This window comes from Sciurus vulgaris (assembly GCF_902686455.1).
Source record: "Sciurus vulgaris genome assembly, chromosome: 1".
NCBI classification, from domain to species: Eukaryota; Metazoa; Chordata; class Mammalia; order Rodentia; family Sciuridae; genus Sciurus; species Sciurus vulgaris.
The window spans coordinates 51,176,201-51,202,562 of NC_136461.1; the positions used below are offsets into that span (position 1 = coordinate 51,176,201).

Sequence of the window (26,362 nt, forward strand, 5' to 3'; positions counted from 1 at the left end):
ACTTAATAATGCCCAACATTAATAGTTTTCCACACTCTGATCCTAATTTATTTCTCCAACTTTTAGGTCCTTTCCAAATTCCTATCAACAAACATAAACTGCTTCCTAGAATGCTGTTTCCCTTCTATACTGACTAACCCAATTCTGAACTAGTTTTAAGGGTAAAACTCAATGCCAAGATCATCATGCAAATTTATTGTTCACTATAGCCAAAAACACCACACTTCTATAAACTCTTCAAACATTTATCAAAAGCTAACTTGTATTTTCTTCCTTCCTACTTATTTTCTCCGTGTTTCCTGTATGCCCTATAAAAACAGAGGCAGTGGTTGCATTCACCTTTTTTCCCTCAATATATTTAACATGTGACACTCAAAAAAAAGAATGTTTAAGCCCTATGAAATATATAGTGCTACTAACAAACTGAAAACCACAAAGGCTGCTTTTAATTATTTACCATAATTTAAAGATAAACCTTGCTGACTGGGGCGGCACACATCTATAATCCCAGCAACTCAGGAGGCTAAGGCAGGAGGATCCCAAGTCCAAGGCTAGCCTCAGTAATTTAGTAAGGCCCTAAGCAACTTAGTAAGATCCTGTCTCAAAATAAAACTTAAAAAAAAAAAGGGCTGGAATGTGGTTCAGTGGTTGAGAGCCTCTGGGTTAAATCCCCAGTACCAAATAAATAAATAAATAAATAAATAAATAAATAAATCTTTATTTGGAAAATCAAGATTAGGGGGCTGGGGTCGTGGTTCAGTAGTAGAGTACTTACCTAGCACGTGCAAGGTACTAGGTTGATCCTCTATATAAAAATAAATAAATAAAATAAAAGGCCCATCTAGAACTAAGAAAAAAATTTTTTTTTTTTAAATCAAGATTAAGGTTTAGAATTCCCAAGATTTCAAGGTAGTTGTTGACTCTTAGGGATATACTAGCATTTCAATTAACTTAAATAAATAGCATTTCCAAAACAAAAATATTTTAGATATTCAAAAGAATCTGAGTCATTCATCTCTATACTCCTCAAATCCCACCAAACTATAAACCAAAATATTCAATGAGTCCTAAATCCTGTAATAATGTCTTCCATTTTATTAGTTAGATTTTTATTAAGCAGACAATGTAACTTGTGAATACAAAACAAAGGCTAACATCTATGGATTTTGTGCAATTATATTCCTGATGTCAATATCTAGCTTCCACCCTATGATCATCAAGCAACCATTTCTCTTAAAAAATTTGCCTTCTGTTCTTTTTCCCAAAAAATAAACCCTACTTTCTTCCTATCATTCCATGTACATAAAATGATACAGACTCAAACAGCCTGGTTTCTGGGCCAGTTTGGTGATGGTTTTGTTTTAGAGTGCTCTTAAGCTGATGAATGAATTCAGAGTCCTGAACATACTGGTCCCCATTAGAATCTCCATGTAAGTTCAAGAAAACCTCAATTTCTAAAACTTATCCAGATTTAATATATAATCTTTCCCCTTACTTCCCTTTAATATCTTCTTCCTTCTTTTACATTTAATCATTCTACACACATTTATTGTGCACTGTTCTGAGCTGAATATGCAATTAGAAATTTTTGATTCAAAGATAAAAGTTATCATTCTTTAAGATTCAAGACACTGAATTAGCTCAACTTTTTTTATAGAGGACTTGAGGTCTTTAGAACACATTTATGTTTTAAAAGCCTAAACCATTATTCATAATGCCAAAACTTAAAAGCAATCAACTTGTCCTTCAGTAACGGAATAGATTAAAAAAAACTGGTACATCCAAACAAAAGAATATTATTCGGCGATATAAAGACACAGCTTTCCAGCTCAATTCACAATAGCTAACCAACCTAAGTGCCCTTCAACAGATGAATGAATAAAGAAAATGTAGTATATATACACAATGGAATATTACTCAGCCATAAAGAAGAATCAAATTATGGCATTTGCTGGTAAATGGATGGAACTGGAGACTATCATGCTAAGTGAAATAAGCCAATCCCAAAAAACCAAAGGCTGAATGTTCTCTCTGATAGGCAGATACTGACTCACAATAGGTGTGGGGGGGCGTGGAGGTTCACCAGATTGGACAGGAGGGAGTAGGGGGAAGTGAGGGAGTATGAGAATAGGAAAGACAATAGAATGAATTGGACATAACTTTCCTATGCTCATATATGAACACACGACCAGTATAACACCATATCACATACAACCACAAAAATGGGAAGTTATACTTTATATATGTATATGTCAAAATACATCCTACTGTCATGTATAACTAAAAAATAATAATAAAAAAATTAAAACAAAAAAAGAAACAAACTTTCAAGCCACAAAATGAATATTGCTAAGTGAAAGAAGCCAATTTGAAAAGGCTTTATATGAGTCTAACTATATGATATACTATGAAAAGGCAAAACTATGGAGAAAGAAAGGAAAACAGTGAGTGCCAGGGGTTTGAAGGAGAAGAAGAAAGGATTCATGAATAAGTAGAAAGCAAGGGATTTTTAGGGCAGCAAAACTATTCTTTATAATACTGCAACAGTGGATATAGGTCATTGTATGTTTGTCAAAACCCACAGGATATACAACACAAAGAGTAAACCCTAATGTAATCTATGGACTTTAGATGATAATAACATATTAATATTGGCTCATAACTACAACAAATGTAATGCACTAAGGCAAAATATTAATAATAGGGGAAACATGGAGAGGGAGGGAGTTTGACCTTCCACTCATTTTGCATGAACCTAAATTTGCTCCCCAGAGAAGGGGGATGAAGGGAAGGGAGAGGAGAAAGGAATAGGAAAGACAGTGGAATGAGTCTGACATAACTTTGCTACATACATATCTGAATACACTACAGAAAATCTCTACATCATGTACAACCACAAGACTGGGATCCTAATTAGAATAAGATGTACTCCATGTTTGTATAAATATCTCAAATTATACTCTACTGCCATGCATATCTAAAAAGAACAAAAAATAAATATTTTTAATTAAAAAATAAAAAATAAAAACAAAGTTAACTGTACAAGGAAGAAGAGAAGAACATCAAGAAAACAATTACAGCTGAGGTGTAACAGTGGTAGAGCACTTGCCTAGTATGCTGGGCTAATCCCCAGCACCACAAAAAAAAAAAAAGAAAGAAAAAAGAAAAAGAAGACAAATAGAGCTTAGAGTTGAAAACTGGAGAGGAAATAAAATCTCTGAGAGAGAAAACAGATTGATAAGAGGGTAAAGGGAAAATTCTATAAACCTGTGTGAAAAGACAGAACATTCACTTAATTAAGGAGATCATTAAATCTTTTAATGAAGTCCATGTAAGTATTTGTTACTATGTTAAAGTCCATGTTACATATCCTGATCCTTTCAAAACTCATCAAAACCCAGGTGAGAATACCAAAAAAAGCCTTTAAAAGAAGAGAGAATATTACAGAAGTTGCCCTTTGCCCTCTCCTCTATTCTCCTATTCTCCCTCTCAAAGATTTCATTCCCTCTCCAGCTTTCTTAAGTAGCTCTACTCTATGTCTGTCTACTTCAGTGCTACTCAACTGCATCTACTAATCTCTTCAGTACCTCGAGCGTTTCTGGAACTAAACTATGAGTTATCTGAATAGCAAACCTATGTACTGCATCAAATTCTAAATATCATCAATTGTTAAGACACAACTTTATACCATAAACAGTTAAGAAAGAAAAACCTTGCCAATTAGCCACCACACCATCAATTAATTGACGATTTCACATGTTAAAATGAGAAACAAAATAGTTACTTCAAAAAGAGATAATTTTGCTTAATAATAGGCATGCAAAAGATAATCCTGACATTATAAATGTCTTAAACTATATGACATAATGGCCCAAAAAAGGAAAATCAGTAATAATTTGAAAAAAAATATATTAATTCAACGAGAACCATTTCCAAATTGAGCTACATCTGCAACCCAGATAAGGAATGTATTTGTACTCACAAATTCTGAAAAGATGTCATGGAATTGTAATACGGAAATCTTGCTAAATAAAAACAAACACTGTCTCTTAACCATATCATGATACAAAGTGTGAAAGAAATGTGATGAATAAATATAGGTCCTAATATCAGTTAAAATCCTTTATCACAGATTCCTTTTTCCAACAGCAATTTTTTCTTACTCTTAATGATAGTTCATAGAGTAATGCAAAACAAAGAAGTCTTTTTTCACTTCTAATAAGCTATTAATTTTAACTGCAAAGCAAAAAGAATAATAGGTCAAAATTTCTGTAGTTACTTATGTTCCTAAACTAATCTTGAAAATACCTTCTTCCCCTCCCAAGAAAACATGATCCAATATTTGGCCCATTTGTCTCTTTATCTTTCTCCCCTTTCCACAGGTTCCCTCACTATGTTAACACTCATTACAGTTTTCACAAAAGAAAGCATTCACTCGACCATTCACCAGAAAATCCTGTAAATAACCAGCAAAAGTCCCACATTCTGGGGAAATTATGTTGCATCTGACCTATCCTCTAAGCGAATCCCACTCTCAGATGCCCCATCTAGCCATGATTTCCGCAATCACACAAGAAGGGAAAGGCCTATCTAGGTCTGCCTCTCTCATTTGTAGTCATTCTTCATGGAACAGAAATAAAATCTGAGTAAAATGAATAAGGAGAATTCAACCTAAACTTTCCTAATAATTTAGTTGAGTTATTCCTCCTATTAAATCATAAAAAATAGCTGCAATGCCTGTTCCACAAAATCTCTTAAAACTGGTACTACAGGTTGAGTATCCCCATACATTCAAGGAACCACAACTTCCAAGGGCCTCCTTCAGACAGGCAGCAGGCTAGCCACCAAATATGGAAAACCCTGTCCTGCTACATTGAGTTTGATTTCAGTGATAGAGAAGCCCAATGTTTGTAAACATTCTTTGTGACAAAACTTGAAAACTGCAAAGTAAGTAGGCTTTCCTGGCATAGTAGTATCACAATCACCAAGTATAAAAACATGGTGGGAAGTACAGTAAAGATCAAGAATTTGGCTTCTCATATCTGGCACTCACTCTTCAGAACCTCCTTGAGGAATCAGCAAGGATAAGAAAACCTCACCTCTGACTGGAGTTTGCTATCCTATCTTGTATAAATGTCTCAAAACAGGTTAATTTCTGCCATTAAATAATATGTTCTCTAACTCCAATTGTTTTTTTTTTTTTTTTAAGTTGTAGCTGGACACAATACCTTTATTTTATTTATTTATTTTTTTAGTTTTGTTTGTTTTTATTAACACGAACATACTAACTGGATGTTATCTTTAAACATAATCAAGGTTACAAATAAACTCTGTCATTATCCAATAAACATTACTCGCTTGTCACTTGACTCTTCTCCTGGCTGAATAATTCTCTGATTTTCTATTAGATAGAAGGCAGGTATTGTTTTTTGGGGTTTTGTTGTTTTGTTTTGTTTTGTTTTTGTTTGTTTGTTTTTCCAGTTTATTCTTAAACTGCCTTTTGATTTCAATGAAATTTCTTAGCTTTTTCTTACTGAATAATTTCTCTAGGGAAATTTTTCATGTCAAAATGCTTCCTATAAACTAATGCATTTTCCCAAGCCTTCTACTTAACCTATTTGCCTTAAAATATAATAAGTCTTTGAAATTTGAATAGAACATCAACATTTCCCGAATATAAGTATAAAGTATTTTATTTATTTTTAAGTGGTGCTGATGATCAAACCTAATGCCTCACACATGCCAGGCAAGCACTCTACCACTGAGTTACAACCCCAGTTCCTGGTGGTATTTTTCTATCAAGAACTACCTTACTGTGGTTCCTAAACAAAATACTTCAATTACAGCAACTATGTTTGCCTATCTCCCTGAAAGGAACTAAAACAATTAAAAGGCAGAACGTCATCTTATTTACCACTAGCAGAGTGCCTAGCACATAAAAGGTACCTAACAAATGTTTACAGAGCTGAAGGGGGAAATGGGAACAGAAGACAGAAACTCATAATTCTTTCCCCCCAAAAGTAGTTGAAAAAGAATATCAAAATGGAACAACTGATGTGAGCTCCTTGAAGCAGGGACCATATCTTACTAATCTTACATTCTCAAAGTCTAAAACAACAGGGCAGAGAGAGAAAAATGGACAAACAGACTTAAGAGTAGAGAGAAAGGGAGCAAGGTACCACATAAGAATGTACTTTCAAAATTCTTCCGAAGTAAAAAAAATCTGTAAATGTTGTTGGTTTATGATTGAATGGAAAGGTAAGAGAAAAGTATGTTCTTATCAATTGCTATAAAATAGGTTAATGTTTGCTGGTGGTGGGGATCTCGATCTACAAAAAAGTCTAAATTGGACAAACTTTAGGAGCCTAGTCAACATCATCATCTCACTTGTTTACTAGTAAGATTTAAAAACTACTACTGGAACACAATACTTCCCAATTTAATGGAACTTTTAAAAAACAATTTTTATAAGACAAATAATTTGTTCATTTATCTCAAAATAGTATCTAACATATATATGGCATATCTACAAAGAGCTAGTTCCAGAAGTGCTTTCAAGCTCTACTGTTATGTAAATAAAATTACTATGAGAAGCATAGGCAGTATGATCTCCCAATATGAAGAAAAGATAAAACTAAAACTAAACAACTACAAAATCCTGATATAAGGAAGAAATCTTAGATAAATCTTTAAACCTTCTATTTATATTCATAAATCATATATAAATCTTAAAACAAAATAAATAAAAGAAATATGTACATGGCATTAAAAACTCCAAATTTCACAAAGAGGTAAAAACAAAAGGCACACCTCTCTCCCACTTCCAATCCCCCATCCTAGGAGTCCTCAAAGGTAACCACTTAATATTCTCCTGGGCATGCTTCAAGAAAAAGATGTACACGCATCAGCATAAGAAATTCTTACCTTTTTAATGCCCATACATGGCACCATATGATAATCTTTTTTTGATACTTTACGTCATATATGAGAACAGATCTTGGAAATCTTTCCATATCAGTACATAAAACTAGTAATACTAGCACATTTGTGGGGCACTTACAGCATGCCACAGGCCGTGAAAGTGTTCCATTTGCTAAACATCATTTAATTTTCGGAAAAATCCTATGAGGTAGGTATTACATAAGGATACTGAAGCTTCAAGAGGTCATTATGGCCACATACCTGATAAGGAATAAAGCCCAGATCTGAATATAAAGACTCTATGCTTAACCACTGTCCCCTGTTTTATCTGCTGTAGAGCTCATGCTATTAAGCTCATGCCATTATTTTATTAATAAAGTGAAACTTATTTAACCAGTCTCTCTTGTTGGACACTATGATTATTTCTAATTTTTATGAAGACTATCACTAGAATGTAAGCACCAGAAAGAGATTTTTGTCTGAATGGAGAATTACACGTGATTTTATTTTCACTATCAAGCCTTCTATAAAAACGGATCTTTTAAATAAATTTCAAAAATAAAGAAACTTGCCTGATTTTATGAAAGACAGAGGAAGGGTTTGAATTCATATCTAGATACTTAAGGTCTCTTTCCATGGAAGCAAGTTTCCAAAGATAAATGGTTCTATATACAGTTCACAGTTAACAATTTCTCTATTTTCCAAAGCCTAGCCTATGAGGTCAATTAAAGACATCCAGTGAAAATGCTTAGTTTGTATACTAACATATTATTAATAGTAATACTACAATGACTATCACTACTGTTCTGATCTGTCTACTATCTTTCATGGATGCCTAATTAAAACTCAGACTTGAGGTATTATATTTGTGTCATTTGTCAGCTAGACTTCTAGTTAAAGTCTTCAGAAACTTGCAGAACCAGACCAGGGTAACCATTAAGGGGTGAAGAAAACTGAAACTCATACAGGCTGATATATAAAACAAAATAACAGGGGCTGGGGAGATAGCTCAGTCGGTAGAGTGCTTGCCTTGTAAGCACAAGGCCCTGGATTCAATCCCCAGCACCCAAAGAAAAAACAAACAAACAAACAAACAAAATAACAGCCGGGCACAATGGCACACGCCTGTAATCCAACAGCTTGGGAGGCTGAGGCAGGAGGATCGCAAGTTCAAAGCCAGCCTCAGCAAAAGTGAGGCACTAAGCAACTCAGTGAAACCCTGTCTCTAAATAAAATACAAAATAGGGCTGGGGATGTGGCGCAGTAGTCGAGTGTCCTTAAGTTCAATCCCTGGTACCAAAAGCAAAACAAAACAAAACAAAACAAAAGAACAATAATAGACCTTCTATATAATATCTAAACATTAAAAATCAGCTCTTTTCTTGGGGGGGATAAAAAGTAAAGACCTCAGTTGTCTCATGTATTCCATTTGACACTATTTTTAGAATAAGATTTAAAGTCAAAGATTTAGGGAAACTTAGACATCTTCAACACAGTGATCCACAGTACCATTCTATCTCAAGTTCTTCAACTGACACATGGTAATAATATTGTTCCATACTTCATATAATATATTAAATTTTTTATACCTTTATTCTTTTAATGTGGTGCTGAGGATCAATCCCAGGGTCTCACCCATGCCAGGTGAGCACTCGACCACTGAGCCACAACCCCAGCCCAATATATTAAATTTTAATAACAAAAATATTCAAATATTTAACATCTATGAATGTTAACACTGACCTAAAACTGGCAACTAAAAACAGAAGGAAAAATCTTCTATAAAAAGTTAATTCTCCCAAAAGGAGATAAATTTATCTTTAATTCCACCTTATTTCATAAAAATAGAGCCAGAATCTTCTTACCCACAAACACACAAAAGAAGATATGTGAACCGCCGATAAGCACAAAAAACATGACTGGTTATTAGGGAAATGCACAATGAAATACCACTTCATACCCATTAGACTGTCTATAATCAAAACAGGACAACCAGGCATGGTGGGGCATGCCTATAATCCTAGCAGCTCAGGAGTCTGAGGCTGGAGCATCACAAGTTCAAAGTCAGCCTTGGCAACTTAAAGAAGCCCTAAGCAACTTAACAAGACTCTGTCTCAAAATAAAAAAAAATAAAAAAAAAATTCAAAAGAGACTGGGGATGTAACTCAGTGGTTAAGTGCCTCTGAGTTCAATCTTTTGCATTCCCCCAAAAAATAAAATAAAATAAAACAAAACACAAAAAGGTGTTTGGGGACTGAAGTTGTGGCTCAGTGGTAGAGTGCTTGCCTACCACACCTAAGGCACTGGGTTCGATCCTCGGCACTACATAAAAAATAAATAAATAAAATAAAATAAAGTCATTGTATCCATCTACAACTGGAAGTATTTTAAAAGGGGAGTGGTGAGGCTCAGGACGTGGCTTAGTGGTTAAATGCCAGTGGGTTCAATACCTGGAACCAAAATTTAAAAAAATTTTTTTAAAGATAATAATAAGAGTACACAAAGATATACAGAGAAATAAGAAACCTCATACACTGCTGGTGGAAATGTAAAATGGTACAGTTATTGTAAAATAGTTTGGCAGTTCCTCAAAAAAAAAAAAAAAAAAAAAAAACCATAAAATTACCACGTGACCCAGCAATTCCACTCCTAGGTACATATCCACAAGAACTAAAAACAAGTGTTAGAACAAAAGTCTGCAAACAAATGTTCACAGAGGTACTATTCACAAGTCAAAGGTAGAGTAATCTAAAGGCCCATCGACTGATGAATAGATAAACAAAAGGTGATACATACAGTGGAATATTATTCAGCCATAAAAAAGAATGAAGTACAAATACATGCTACAATATAGATGAACCATAAAAATAGTATGCTAAGCAAAAGAAATCAGACACAAAAAGGAGGGGGGTATGAAAAATGGAGGAATGAGACAGACATCATCACCCTATGTACATGTATGATTACACGAATGGTATGAATCTACATCGTGTACAACAGAGAAACGAAATGATGTACCTCATTTGTGTACAATGAATCAAAATGCAGTCTGTAAAAAAAAAAAAATTTAAAAGCTACATATCAAGCCTGGGGATATAGCTCAGTAGGTAAAGTGCTTACCTAACATGTACAAGGTCCTGGGTTTAATACACACACACAGACACACACACACATACAAGCTACATATCATACGACTCTATTTACATGAAATGTTCAGAAAAGGAAAATCTAGAAAAAACAGAAAGTAAATTAGTGGATTGCCTGAGGCTTATGGTGGAAATGAGGAATTGCCAAAAACAAGCACAAAGGATTTTGGGAGTGGTAGAAGTACTCTGAAACTGGGTTTGGGGTGATGGTTCTGTAATTATAAACTTACTAAAAATCACTTAATTGTATATTTTAAATGAATGTATTTTATGGTAAATAAAATATACACGAAGAAAGATGGATTTTATTTTGTTGTTTTTTTTAAAAAGAACCTGGGTACAGTTGGGACTGTTCTGTGTAGATTAGGGAAAGAATTTGTGTATTAGTCAGAGAGCTGGATGGAGACACTGAGAAAATTTTGTACCCTGAGCCTTTGTACCACCATCTCTGTATCTTTAGCAAAAATTATGAAAATCATTAAATCCTTAATATGAGTGAAGGAATTAGTTCAGTTTTCTGCTGTCATGAACGCAGATGCAGAATAAAGCATGAGAATGCCATCAAAAATAAAAAAATGGCAGGTGTTCTTGGGAAGGCTATGACCTGGCATTAAGGTCTGAGCTAAACTTTAAAACAATAGGCAACAGGGAATCCACACTAGCTCTCGCCAAGTAATACTGGTTTTCTTTGTATTCCGTCAGCTCCATTTAAATTACGGATAGAAAAGCTAGCTATATAGCCATTGATTTAAATAATTACAGTGATGTGGAACTTAAAATGACTGATTTTAAAGAACATCAGTTGTTTTGGTGTTACTAGAATGCTCATCTTCCAGATTCTTTATGTTAGAAAACTTTCATTCTGGTAACACGCTCATTCTTTGAGATTTGGTAGGGACTGAACCAATCATATCTCCCTCCCAAGTCATTGAGAAGGGCATGAGACTTAAGACTGAGCAGAGAAGGACATGTGACCAAAGGCAGACCAATAATTGAGCCTCTGGATCTTTTCTGCTGGTAGGATTAGAGCCAGAGACTGACTGTCAAATCTCAGTATATAATCATTTAATGCAAAATCTACCCCCAAAAAATGAACAGGTCTGTTGACATCATTTGTACCACTATACCCAAGTATTCAGCCACATGAGTGAACACTTTTGTGTGTGTGTGTGTAAATTAATCGGAGTTTTTGTCAATGCACCAAAAAAAAAAAATCCCCTGGATAAAGATATTGAAAAAGTAGTGAGACATCCAGAGCAACTGCCAAAGCAATCCAAATGATGCAACACAGAAGTAAGGGGAGTTAACTCCTTGGAGAGAGCGAATTAACTGGAATACAGGAGAAAAGCAGACAAATAAATTCCCTCTTTTTTCCATACTCCTATCTACTAATCTGAGGAACCATTCCTCTTTCCAGAGATAGATTATGTGGCCAGGCATGCACAACTGCCAAACAAATCGCTCTCTAACTCTGTGAAGCAGTAACCAAGAACATAAGGAATCACCTACTTTGTTTCCCATCTTTCTCTATCTCACGCCCCTTTTCAATCATTCCAGATGCCCTGGGATTGTGCTTTCCAAATAAAGTATCAATTCTTAAGCCTTTTTTCTCAGACTGTTTCTAGAGAATCCAGACTGAAAGAACTGAACTCCCTAAAATCTACCAAAAACTCTCAGCAATCATTAAGCTTAGTAGTGAAACATAAAAAGTTTTCCTTTTAAGATGATAAAACAAGAATGCTCAACATTAATACAATGTTGAATAGAAATGTTAATAAACTGCACAGTAATGCAAGTTCATAGTGTGTTGAATTTTCCATCAGTATAACAAAATACCTGAGATAATCAACTTAAAAAGAAAAAAGGTGTGTTTTAGCTCACAGTTTTGGAAGTTCTAGTGCATGATCACTTGGAACATTTGCTCTGGGACTGGGATAAGGCAGTATATCATTCAAGAAGTGTGTGGCAGAGCAAAATTGCTTACTTCATGGCCAGGAACAAAAAAAGATTAAGGAAAAGGCTAGGGTCCTATTATCCCCTCCGAGGTCAACCTCCAATAACCTAAATACCTCCCACTAGGTCCCACTTCATAAGAGTTCCACAAGAGTACCACCCTGGGGACCAAGTCTTTAACATTGGTCCTTTAGGGGGCAGCAAACTGTCTATAAGGCAAGACAAAAAAAAAAAAAAAAATTAGTTATAAGGGCATAAGGGTTTGAAAGAAATAAAAACTTGTGATTCCCAGATGATATATGGCTGTCTACAAGGAAAAAAAAAAAAAAAGGAATATACAGATACACTTTTAGAATTAACAAGAATTTAGCAAGGCATATCTGGATAAAATTTGGTATATACCTAGAAATAAACCTAACGAAAAATAGAACCTTACAGAGAAAACTATAAAATTTCATTATACAACATGGAGACCTAAATAAATGGAGAAATACACCATGAATCATGGTTTGGAAACTCAATATTAAAAGGATATCATTTCTCCATCAAATTCATGTATAAATTAAATAAATACAATCTCAATCAAATTCTATCAGGATTTTTGGTTTGGGATTTAATTTTTTTTTATTCTGGAATATTCTAAAATCTACATGGATATTCAAAGGGCTAAAAGCAGCCAAGAGGCTTTTTTAAAAGTGGGGGAGGAGTTGGTCTACTAAATCTCAGAGCTGACAATAATTGAGATCAGTTTTAACAGGTGAAAATACATAAAACCAGACGAGTGGAACCAAATAGAGCCTAGAAAAGACCCACAAATAAGAACACTATAGAAGTAATGGTTCTGGAAAATAGTTTGGTATTACCAAATAAACTTGATTATAAGTAAACCGTTACAATGAGCATTAAGTACCTATGGCCCAGCAATTCCACATTTAGGTACACCCTAAGAAACTCATATATATTTGTACCAGAATATATGTACTGCAATACTCTGGAAACAGGGATGGGAATATAGCCCAGTGGTAGAGCACTTGCTAGTATGTGAGGGACCCTGGGCAAAATCCACAGCACTACCAAAAAAAAAAAAAAGGAACAAATCCAACTGTTCACCTGCTGTAGAATAGATAAATTGTGGCATATTTATACAACAAAATACCATAATTTCAGTTAGTCACAATATAATGAATGAATCTCTTAAAGAGAACTTTGAGCAAACGCAAGACAGAAAACCTACAAATGTACAATATAATTCCACTCAAAAACCAGAAAAAAATTAGATTGCTTAGAAATGCATTCATAGGTGGTAAATACAAAGGAGACAGTCATTCCAAAAGTCAGAACAGTATAAAGAATGTGCAAGACATTAAAAAGAAGAAAGATATATCAAAAAGAAAGAATAGCAGAACAGTTATAGTATGGAAATGAGCACACCATTTATGAGGGTACAGTGAAAATACCAGACTGACTGGAGTAGAAAGTGTAAACTAAAGAAAATGCCTACAAGAGAAAGACCAGATTGTGGATCACCTCCAAATAACAAGCAGGAGTTCAGTTTGACACTCTAAGAACCCACTCTTTTCCTGAAGAAAAGACCATGATGAAAGCCACATTGTAGGGGGACTGTGCAACACATCTGAATTAGAGGGGGTGAAACCAGATCAGCTCATGAAACATGCCCCAAAGTGGCAGGTGGGCATTTTTCAAACACTTCTTATGTGTTTAGTATCCACAAGACTCTGCTAAGCACTAGAGATAAAAAGTCAAGACCTAGGCCTGCCAAGAAGAGCTCTCAAAAGCAGTATAACATGGGGGTGCAGAAGTAGAGAAAACGAGGACAATTTTTCTTTATCTCATGAAATCAGTGATGAGGAAAAGAAAAAAAGTCAAAGGTTCTACACTCTCAAGAGTTCTATAATTCAAATATACATAAGGTAAGCACATCCGCATGGTTCAAGGATGCATGAGCAGCAAGTAGTCACAAGTATACCACATACAAAGAAGCGATGTGACTAGAAAAGAAAGGAATGACTGGTTGGCTGCTAAAATGCAAGAAGACTCAATGATTCTTTGTTTTATGATGAGAAAGAGCTGATAATTCTTACAGTTTAAGGGAAAGGTCCACTAAAGGAACAGATTAAAGAGGCTATAAAGTGGGGTGGGTATGTAGCTCAATGGTAGAGCAAGAGTTCAGCATGCAAGACCTGGAGTTTCATCCTCAGCAAAACACATGCGCGTGCGCAATGTTAAAAAAGGGGGAAATATAGAATCAAGGTTCTTAGGGAAGTGGCAATGAAAAGGTTTCAAAGTCCAGAAAAATGGGTAAATTTTGGGGAGATCTTTCAAGTTCAAGGGAATGATGATTAAATGACATATTGGGACAGTAGTATGCTTAGGTTGAAATGAATGACTCGTGTTAAACTCAAAACTTTTCAGTAAAAGATAAGGTAAGGAAACAAAAAATGGTAAAGAAATGATATGGCGTAAACTTCATTCAGAATGACATTAATTAATAAAAGGTCAACTCTGAATTGTTCTAGTCTCTGACATTACTATGTAGCTCAGGAATAAAAAATACATTAGATATTCAGCATTACAAATCAATGATATAAGAGCTGGGAGCGTGACACAGTAGGAGAGCACTTGCTTGGCATATGTGATGTCCTGGGTTTGATCCCCTGCATCACCAAAAAAAAAAGTAAGATCAATAAGAAGGAGGTCCACTCCATTTTGTCCCTCTCTATTCCATTTGCCTCTATCTGTTTTCTTCTGGGCCACTTTCTTCTGCCTTTATCTTGGATTCCAGGAACCACAGGTCTGATTGATAAGTAGAAACTACTCATAAGTAACAGGGAGCCTAGCAGAAAAGACCACTCCAAGAAGAGATTGCCCCCCTATGCAGAAGCAACTACCCCATCACTGAACCAAGGCTGCCTCCCTAAGCAAGGGCAATCATCTCACTTGGGGAACCAAGTGATGATGACCTTCCCAAAGCTTCACAGATGCAGTCCTGAGATAATAATCAACCCAGACTATGTCCTGAACAAGATGACCTACTCTGCCAACTATACAACCCTCAGTCATGCAAGCCCCCGATTCTTTCCTTTTTCTTTGTCAGTGCCTTGAAGAAAGATCTTTGGTCACTGAACTCCTAGATCTGTTCATCCTGGTATGGCTCCTGATTTAAGATCCTTTCTTGCCCTTCACCACTGCTCATCTCTTTGATTGGCATATTGGAACAAGTAGCCCAGCCTGGTCTTTTGAGACCCCAGAAGCCAGGCAGGGCCTCCACTCTAGGACTCCAGTATCCAGTATAACAAAAGACAGCAATGAAGCAGTTGACAATATGTGGAAGTATGAATTAAACAAAGTAGACTCTGCAAACTGAAAGACTGGGTCTGTCCAGTCAGTTATTAACAGCTACAAGACTAAAACCTGAGTTGGGTTAAATAAGCCCATATCCAGAAATGAAGATCTGACAAAAAAACTTTCATAAATCCTGTTTCTTAGGCAGCAAAACGATACTCAGTTGACTAAGGGAAGACTAAAAAAGAAAGCATAACTTTCGGGATGCTAACAGTCATGCTGTTAGAAAATCCGAAACTACCATAGAAAATGTGTTTCATAAAGAAAATATAGTCAAATAAAAAAGAGTATAATATCTGAAACCCAAAGACTAACGTTTGAGTCCCAATTTAGGCAAATAATGTCACTCTTTAAAGGTCTTAATTCCCAATGTGGAATATGGTAGTAGGAACAAGAGCAAATAATACAGGCATGATAATAGCAGTAGCTAAAATTTTTTTAATGCTTATGTACCAGGCACAGTTCTAAGTGCTTCTAAGTGTTCTAAGTGTTTCATTCAATCCTAACCTTGATTTTATGGAGGTTTTTTAATCCCAATTTTTCTGCTGTAGAAATCAAAACACAGAGAGATTAGATTACCTGCTCAGACTTACACAACTGTTTTTGGTATAAGCAGAATTTCAAACCTGTGCAATCTGACCCCAGAGCCTTCTTTACTATGTACTTCTGCCTTCCTGGGTTATAAAAATGAAAAGGTAGTAAAAGGTGCATTAGTGGGTACAAATGTTCATCCATATGAAGTGATAGAACAAAATCATCCAAACAAAATCCTAGGTCACTAATCTACAGTCAACATTCCATAAATGCAATGAGTCTTATCCTCAAAAAGCAGAAATAAACAAAAAGGCAGTTACTTGATAGGCTCCTTTCTCTGAGGAGCTGAAGTAAACAGTACCATTAGTGATACATGAATAAGGAACATTCAGAAATCACCAAATCACAGACTCAAAATAATAATAATAATAATAATAATAGCAGCACTAAATGCAAAGTGTTAAAAAGAAAAGAAAAAAAAAAAAATACTGAGCCAGAAAAGAGAGTAGTATAATTCTTTTTAAAGTAAAGATTTCTGGATAATCATGAAACTTGATTTAAAAAAAAAAAGTTTCAAACAGCAACAGGCTACAGAGCAACAAATTTCATGTATGTACAGCTTAAAAAAGGATCACCACTTCCAAAAGGTTCCAAGCCACATTATAAATATTGTAACAAAAAAATTGATACTAAGTACTTATTATGTACAAAGCACTGCTATAATCAATATACTTGAAGTGTTTATTTCTTTGAGCCTCACAAAAACCCTGAGATAAGTTCTATATTACCCCCATTTTTAGACAGGTAAAATGAGGCAGAATTAGAGTCAAGTAATTTGCCCAAGTTTATTCAATGAGTGGCAATTCCAATCTATCAAAAACAATTTTTCCAGACTTCCTCTAGTAGGAAAATCAGAAGCAGAAGAGAATCTACTCAGAAATGTAATTCAACCATATTTGGTAACAAGTAGGAAAGTACCTTTTATTTACAGTGAACAGATAATAATTATCTGCTGCAGTTCTCTCCTCCATCTTCCCTCCAGATGAAGTCTGCACATTCTCCCAGAGCAATCTCATGGGCTCCTCTGGCCTCAACTTCAATCTACTTACTGATGATTCCCAATCTAGTCTCCAGCCCATCTCCTGTACCTTAAAGCTGCACCAATAACCTAATAGATGTTTCTCTTTAAATGATTCATGAGCCCTTCAAAATTAACATGTCCCAAACTAAATGATCATTTCCATCCAACCTCATTTCCCATTCTCAAATCCCTTCTTCTTCCTGTACTCCCTTACCTCAATGACTGCCTCTACTGTTCACCTGGTTGCCCAAGTTAAAAACTTGTATGTCTCTCCTGTCTTCCTCACCTTCCACATCCAATCAATCATTAATCACTGCCATGTATATACCCTAAGTGTCTCTCTAATCTATCTCTACATCCCCATTGCCTTAATTTTATAACTTTAAGGCAATCCTTATTTGCATTTGAGGCTATTTTGCACAACTGATTATCTTTTTTTCTTGGTGTTGCTCCTATCCCATGTGATTCCAAACTCCACTAGTAGAGCCCAGACACTGTATATATTTAATATCTTACTCTCTAAGATATTAATATCTTTAATATCTTACTCTCTAAGCACAATGTTTTCAGAGATAAACTTTGGTTCTATTAAAGAAAAACTAATATAAAAAATATCAGTTAATAACATCTTTTTTTAACGTCTTGCCTTCAGAAGCAAAAGTCAGTTACGTTATGAAAATAAAACAAAACAAAAAAAGTAATGATTTCCTATCCCAACTTTATAGGTCATACTATTACAAGTATTCAAATACAGCTGGTATAGGCCATGCTCTATGCTAAAGCACTTCATGCAAATTAGACCCCCTTTTTTTTTGGACTACAGATTGAGCCCAGTGGTGCTCTACCACTAAGCTACATCCCCAGTCCTTTTGATTTTTGAGACAGGATGTCACTAAATTCCTGAGGCTGGCCTGGACTTGTGATCGTCCTTCTTCAGCCTCAGGAGACCGGGATTGTAAGCGTTAACAGGAATCTTCAAATTAATGCTCACAGTGACCCTATGAGCTAGGTATTATTAGTATTCCCACTTTTCAGATGAGGAAACTAAAACTTTAGAATTTGCCAACTTGACCAAGGTCCCAAATTAAAAAATAACAGGATTTGAACATGGGTTCAAATCATGCTCTTAAGTACTTAATATTTTGCCAAAGAAGAAAATTAAATCTGCTTTAAAACTTGAAAAACAAAAACAACATAAAGTTCATATAAAAAAGATGTTAGTTTTAAATGAAAAACATGCCAAAAGAGAGTTAACATTACAGAGGTCGAGTAGTTTTCTTAGGTCTCTTTTGATAGTCCAAAAGCCTTTAAGAAATGTCAGCAAACCAAAAAGATTCAGAGCCACAGAAAAATTGGTCAGGGGAAAAAAAAAAAAAAAAAGTATTTCATCAGAATGTTTCCTTTCTTGGAACATCATAATCCACAGAAATAGGATTTTATTAAAATTAAAAATGTCTAGTGCCTGATACGTAGGTACATTCCACGATGAAATTCTACAAATATTAGACTCCTCCCACCATAATTAAATTTCATTTTGGGGGATGGAAAGAAAAGTGGCACCCAACCCGCTACAAGTAGGTGGGTGAGTGGCTCCAAAACCTCCACCTGGATCACTTGCTTACTTCCAGACTCCCACAGTAAAGAATGCAAGGCCAACGCAGCAAGCACACTGCCTATCATCCATCTTCTCCGGGGCTATGAGAAACACAGGCGCACATTTAAATTCACATGCTAACTAATAACATCGTCCAGGTTCCGAGGCTGCACACCGAACCCTCAACTTTTCATTGCAGCCCCACGTCTGAAATCTGGGTGCACAAACCCACTGCGAGCTGGGCCCCTGGGCTCAGGGAGGGTTCCTGTCAGATTGACCCCGCCGGGTGCGAGGCGTGAAGGAGCGGCGGCCTCCCGCCCGCCAGCCGCGCGCCGCTCCTTTTGTTGGGGTGGAGGAGGGCGGACCCCGCACCCTCCGGGAGCAACGGGGGGCGGGCTGAGGGAGGGGAGGGGGCCAAACGCGGCGGCGGCCCCCGGCAGTCCGGGGGTGGGGACACAAAGAATTTGGGCAGCGCCGGCGGTCGGACGCCGAGGCGCTCCCCCACCCGCCCTCCATGAACCGCCGCGAAACTCCAGGCCCGCGCGGCCGCGGAGGCGGGCGCGCCGTCCCCCGCCTCTGCGGCCCGCGCGGGCCGGGGCTGAAGGCCAGGGTCGCAGGGCGGCGGGAGGCCTCGGCGGCGCCCAAGCAGCCCGCGACCCCTCCACCCTGCGCCAGCCGGGCCGGGCCGCGGGATCCCCGCGCTGGCGCCGGCGCCCACGTCGCCACACCCACCCGCCTCCTAGGCCCGGCCGGGAGGGCTCTGCGCCTCTTCCTCCGACCGCCGCGGCGCGCCCCACACCCGAGATGTACCTGCTGATCTTCTGGGCGAAGGCGCGGCGCTCGGCCATGGCTGCTGAGGCGGCGGCGGCGGCGGCGGCGGCTGGGCGCGGGCCTCCTCGCTCGCGCTCCCTCCCTCGCGGCCTCCGCCAGTCCCGGCTCCGGACCCTGGAGGCTGGGGCTGGCGGCCGGAGCCGGGAACGAGTCCTGCCGTAATGCTCCTTAGAGGCGCGCACCGACAAACCGCTCCTCCCCCAGCGCGTCAATCCCGGCGGGAGCCCCGGCTCGGACGGGCGGCTGCGGCCGGCGGGAGCCGAGGGCAAGAAGGGGGCGTGGAGGGACCCGGACGCCGGCCCCCGCCGCCTCGCTGTCGCAGGTCCGCACGGCTGAGAGTACGCGGAGAGAAGCCAGAGGGGGCAGCGACCTTGCGAGGCAGGAAAATAAGATAACCGAACGCGTGGGGGGAGCTTGGCTTTCCAGAAAAGGAAGGGAAGGAAATGGAAGATGGGCTTTGCCGAGGGGGCTGTGCTTTGCCGCCCGGGATGGCTGGATCTGGGTTCCTGCAGCGCCCATCTCCCAGCACTTAAAAGCACTTTTCTCCCCCGACCGCTTGAGTGGAGTCTAACTGGAGGAACAATGGTTTTTCTTATAGAAAGGGAGCCAGAAAAGACTTTTCTCCTGCAGAGGTAACAATAGTAATAGTTGACTTGTGCATAGGCAGGCACAGGATCAAAGTTTTACACGCGATTTTACTTCATCTTCACAACAGCACTTTGAAGTAGATGGTTATTATCCCCATTTTAGAGAGAAGGAAATTGGCCCAGAGAAGCTAAGTGACTGACCCTAGGTGGCACAGATAGTAAAGTCTTCCACTGAGGCATTGAGGTTCAGACACAGCTCAGGGTTTTTTGTTTGTTTGTTTGTTTGTTTAAGAATAGCTTATTTCTTGGAGCTCCAGTGGCGCAATCGGTTAGCGCGCGGTACTTACAAAAATAGCTTATTTCTGTGTTACTTCTCATGAGTTCATTACTAACTCCTTTTGGGTGTCATTATATCTATTTCCAGAGGAGCTTTCATGTTCTTCACCGTTTTGATGTTCTGTTAAATAACCTCAATGTTTACCATTGAAACTGACTTTGTCCATTATATCCTATAGATAGTAGTCTCTTATGCCATTGTAATCCCATAGTGTCCAGAATGATTGGTTCCTAATTCAAATTTACTGATTACTGAAATTATGATGAAACTAAGAAAAATACCTTAGTTTATTGTTTATTGTGGTAGTGTTCCTCTTAAATATTTCAAGAAAGTAGTATGTATTTATTTATTGTTACTATTTTCCCAGTGTGTCCTTGTGGCACATGTTAGGTAAAGTTCCCTTTCTTTTTAAAATCTGTAGCTTGGAGCCATGAGGTCACTTGCCCAGTCACACATGAGTCAGAGGTGAAAGCCTCCTTTACTCAGGTCCATAACTTCCTATCTAGTGCTCTAGGTTGGAAAACTTTATTTGTATAGCAATGCTCATTCTGGTGGTGCACTGCTTTTAACATACTTATATACTGGATGAAAATAGTCTCATCAAAGAGGACATATATTTAGCTTCTACCTAAGGGTAGAGCCCATCTAGATGTTCTAAAGAGTACAGATACAGATGTGCTTTCAGAAAGTTCAAGTCCCTGGAGAATGATGAAATAACTACTCAAAAACTGTAAGTCTAGATTAATGCTGTACCTAACCTTTAAGACCCTCCATGATGAGAACCCAGTCCTATCTGCCACTTCTTGCTATGTGACCTTGGGCAAGTTACTTAACCTCATCTCTAAAAGGGTGGATATTGTACCTACTCAAAAGGTGTTTATGAAGATTCATTGAGTTAAATCACATAAAGTTCTTAAAGCATGGCACATGGTAAGTACTAATCAATCAGCTGCTATCATTATTATTGCTGTTATTATCATTGTGCATCCTACACTTAAACGTGACCTGGATGCTTGATAGTCCCTGAATTAGTTTGCTCTCATGCTCCCAGCCAGATGTTGTAGGCCTTTATCTCTGCTCGCCAAACATCTTTTCAGTACTCTCTTAGAGACTGACCACATTTTGCTTTGAATAGTTCTTTGTATACATGACTCACTAGTTGCCAAAGTGTCTGAAAGGACATTGCATGCACTGTGAAACTTACTGGAAACATTCAGAGCAGGAAGAGAACAAGCAGGAGCCAGCTGTAAACTGGGTAGACAGAATCTGAGGAACACTCTAACGCAGAAGGTTTGGCCCCCACCTCTGTGGAAAAGCTGGCAGTCGCTGACCGAGTCCAGTTCTAGCTGGTATCCATGCCCCACAGGGAATGAATCACAGGGTAAGACAGATAGAATTCAGCAATGGGTGTGAAAGTAGCTTTGCTGTAGCTGACCAGCATCCATACAGTAGACCAGCTCCCCACACCACACCCACACACACACATACACACACACATGCACACACCAGTCTCAATTCACTGTACTTCTGAGGAACTGATTCCCTCACCACCAGTTTCGAGGGTGAGCATGTGACCTAGGCCTAGGCTAGCAGACCAGCACGTCCCCCTGACTTCAGTGTCTATTTTAGAGATAGACATATGAATCAAGCCCAATTGGACCCCATCAAAACTAAAAATTGCATTTGCTGAACACAAGGACTCCTTATGAAAAAGGCCTACTCAATAGTGAAGCCAAACACAGCAAGGGGGAAAGAAAAAAAAAATGAAAAAGATGAGCTCCTTATAGCATGACATATGAGCCTTGGACTTTGCTGTTCGAAGTGGGTCTCTGTTATTATTTAAGCTACTTTGAGTTGGGATTTCTGTCTTTAACAACTGAAAAAGTCTTACTGACACAGGCCTTCATTCAACTTATATTCATTAAATATGTACAGTACTAAGCCCCTGTCCTCCAGGAGTTGAAGTCTGGTTGAAGAGAAAAGTACATAGTTGGTTAAGAGTTGTTATTTGAATATAATTAACTTCTAGATAACATCATTCTCAGCATCTGGTAAAGACTAGATTATCAGCAGAGTGTTTATTTGATATGAAGTAGTAAGAACTGGAGTTTAGCCCACCTTTAACCTTTGCAGAAAGGTGATCGCAACTCTGGAAACATCAGTGGTCCCACCAGTGAGTGGAATTCAGGATCCAAGTTCCTCATTGATAGGAAGATACTAGCAAAATAACATACCAGGGCCCAGGACTAGTTTGGCAGAGACACCTTAAAACAGCAATTTTTAGGTTAGAAAACCTCAGGATGTTTTTTTCATTAGACATACAAGTGTTCTAAATTTCCTAATGCAAAACACTGAGGGATATGGCAGAAAACAAAAGGACAAAGGAGGGAAAGTCATGTGAGTTCACATTCCAACCATTATCAAGCTCAAGTTTCCCTCTTCAATGTAGTACTAAGACGGATTATAGCTGGGGCACAGTCAAGGTTCTAAGGCCACAATACAAAGGAGTAAAAATGTGTCATGAGGGACACCTTGGGTCATGAGAACTTTTTTTCTGGCTTTGAAGTCACAATGTGTTCTCTTTTGAGATTTGGGGGACATAACAATGTTCCCCTTTTTCAAGCTTGGCCTTTAGGAAACACCCCTGATTCATATAAGATCAACATAGATCTCCCTTCACAGAAGCCTCTAGCAAGACCAAATGAATGTGGCCCAGAGGAAGGAAGAACTAGGGCATCCCACTTGGATTTACTTTAATCCCAAACTAGAGCTTAGGAGTTGGGCACTAAATCCAAGTTAGGGATGCTTTTGCTTGACATTGTCATCTATCCTTGCACCCTTTCTTACTGCCTAGCAAATGTAATTTTTGCAAGGGACAATTCAGAGATCCTAAACCTTGCCATACTTCACAACTAACAGCACCCATGTTTACTCGGTTATAATACTCATTGCAATAAACAATACTCACCACACTGTTCAATTACAGCCTATTAATCTATGTCCCCTGATCTCTTCACCACTGATTTCTCACATCTCAATGCCTACTCCACTGTAATCTCTCAGTAAATGTTTTTGAGTAGGCAGCCTCGAACTAAGTTATTTTCAGGTCCTACCTTAACTTACATTTTAACCCCCCAAAAGGACTTGGATGCAAGTAGTGTATTAGGGAAGTATTGCTAAGAAGCCGGAATGATGACATGGAGAGAGTGGAACAGAGGAGGCAAAGCCAGTAAATGGTGTATTTTCGAGGTATTACCATTGTGGATAACCAAGGCTTTCCTGCCTGAGATGAAGAATGCACCTCAAAAATGTTTCTCTGGAGCTGGGGTTGTGGCTCAGTGGTAGCATACTGGCCTAGCACACATGGGGCCCTGGGTTCAGTCCTCAGCACCACATAAAAATAAAATAAAGGTATTGTGTACACCTACAACTTAAAAAAAAATACACACACACACATATAATATAGAATTTTTTTTAATGTCTCTAATGCTAGGTATGCTGCTAATGACTTCTAGACCCCTTGGTTAAAGGCTTACCCTGGGGACATTAATTACCCCCATATTTCATGCTGCAAAAAAACAAAAGATGGGAAGCCATCAATGTGCATGAAAACTGTCTATCGCAGCTGCAAATAAAATCAAAGACAGTCATGGATGAAGTATGTGGCATCATAGAACATATTTGCTACTTATAAGATATAGAACCTCATGGCTCTGCTGCTTTGCAGAGTTGAAAAGAGCCAAAAGGCCAGGACACCCCAACCCAAATGGCCCACTGAGTCAGGCTCAGTCCCCATAATGTCTTTCTTTTCTTTTTTATTTATAGATGGACACAGTACCTTTATTTATTTTTTATGTGGTGCTGAGGATCAAACCCAGTGCCTTATGCATGCCAGGCAAGCATTCTACCACTGAGCCACAACTCCAGCCCCCATAATGTCTTTCTTGAGAGAGCTGTACTTTTAAGTGATCATATATTATGAGGGGAAATTATTTTAAAAGACTTCTATCTAAGAAATATAGACTGATGAAATAATCTAGACCTGTACAATCCAATACAGTGGCCACTACTCACATGTGGCCACTTAAATAAAATTTAAAATTCCATTTTCAGTTGTAATAGGCATATTTCAGAGTAGTCAATAGCCTCACGTGGCTAGAGGCCACTATTGCATATAGTGCACAGACTGAACATTTTCATTTCATCCTATTGGTCAGCACAGGCCCACGTGTTATAGTTGCTAAACCATTAGATAAGAGCCTATTGGGTAACTTTAAATGGGTGGGTAACCTGCTGAGATCAGAAGTTGCTGATGAGCACACATACACACTGAGTCCCCAGTTGCTGTGTGTCTGCTCGTGTGAAGTACAGGGATATATAGGATGTATATGTGTACAGTACAACCCATGAAATACACCTCACAGAAATTTGAGTATAAATCTAGTCAAATCTCTAATTCTAATTATCAATTTTTATGAAATACAAGAAGGAGAGGGAGGAACATATTAAGCAATACCCTCAAGTTACAATCAGCAAAATTCAGAATATGGGAAATTCTGCAGGACATGATGAGCTGGTTCCTTCAAGAAATAAATGGCAAGGAGTTGTTTAAATTAATAACATAAAAACACATAACAAAAGGTAAATTAGCACCAAAATTTAAGGCTTTTGTGCTTCAAAAGACACTTTTAAGAAAGTGAAGAGATAATACACAGGATAAGAAAATTTGTGCAGCTCAATCTGATAAGAGTGGTATCTAGAATCTATAAAGAACTCTTACATGTCAGGAATAAAAAAAAAAGTAATGACGCAATTTTTGAATGGGAAAACTATTTGCATAGACATTTCTCCAAAGAAGATATGCATATGGCTGAGACACATAGAAAAAGATGATCAATGCCATTAGTCATTAGGTAAATGCAAATCAAAGGGATGAGGATGCAAAATTGTAACCCTCATATACTGCTGGGAATGTATTTTGGTGCAGCTACTTTAAAAAATTATCTGACAGTTCCTCAAAAGATGAAACAATTATCAAATGACCAAGTAATTCCTAGGTAGGCATCCAAGAGAAATGTGGACATAATGTCTACATAAAAGCTTGTACACGAATGTTTTCAATAGCCAAAGAGTAGAAACACCCCAAATATTGACAAATGGATAAGTAGAATGTGGTATATCCAACAATGGCATATTATTCAGCAATAAAAATAAAGTACTAAAACATACTGCAATATAGAATGACCCCAAAAACATTATGCTAAGTAAAATAGGCCAGTCACAATGTTTTTGTGTAGAAAGTATATAATTTTGTTTATATGAAATGTCCAGAATAGACAAATCCCTAGAGACAAAAAGTAGATTAATAGTTTCCAAGAGCTGAAAGGAGGTAGGAATGGGAAGTGACTGCTAATGGTCATAAGGATTCTTTTTGGAGTGATGGAAATATTCTAAAATTAATTTCTGGTCATACAACTCTCAAAATACTAAAAACATATGAATTGTGCACTGAAAGTGTAATGCAATGAAATATATCTCAATAAAGGTGTTATTCAAAAAAATAGAATAAAATAGACTTTAGAGGCATATTAAATAGGGTTTTTCAGAGAAAACCAATTATAAGTGCATGTCTGCATGTAGACATTCACAGAGGGAGATATTTATTATAAGCAACTGGCTTATGGACTTATGGAGGCCAACACGTCTCAAACCTCTTCAGTCTGCAAGTTGGAGATCCAGGAGAACTGAGGATCTGAAAAGCAGAAGAGCAATTGATAAAGTTTCAGTCCAAAGGCTAGAAGACTTATGTTAGCCAGTCACAGTGGTACAAGTCTATAATCCCAGCTGCTTAGAAGGCTGAAGCAGGAGGATTGGTGAGTTCAAAGCCAGCCTAGGCAACATAGAAAGAAAGAACCCATCTCATTAAAAAAAAAAAAAAAAAAGACGGGAGGCAGAGAGAGAGAATCCTTTATTCTTTGCAGATGCAGATGCTTACTGAAGTATTTATGAATGAAA

General features: G+C 37.8%; 1 protein-coding gene across 1 annotated transcript in view; it reads right to left on the minus strand.

Moving 5' to 3' along the window:
• Nucleotides 1-19,646, minus strand: part of DOCK7 (dedicator of cytokinesis 7) — a 225,563-nt gene extending 205,917 nt beyond the window's left edge. The window contains 1 exon segment of the mRNA XM_079103571.1: nucleotides 19,403-19,646. Coding sequence (XP_078959697.1) covers nucleotides 19,403-19,440 — 38 coding nt within the window. The 5' untranslated portion in view covers nucleotides 19,441-19,646.
• Between the last annotated feature and the right edge of the window lie 6,716 nt (nucleotides 19,647-26,362).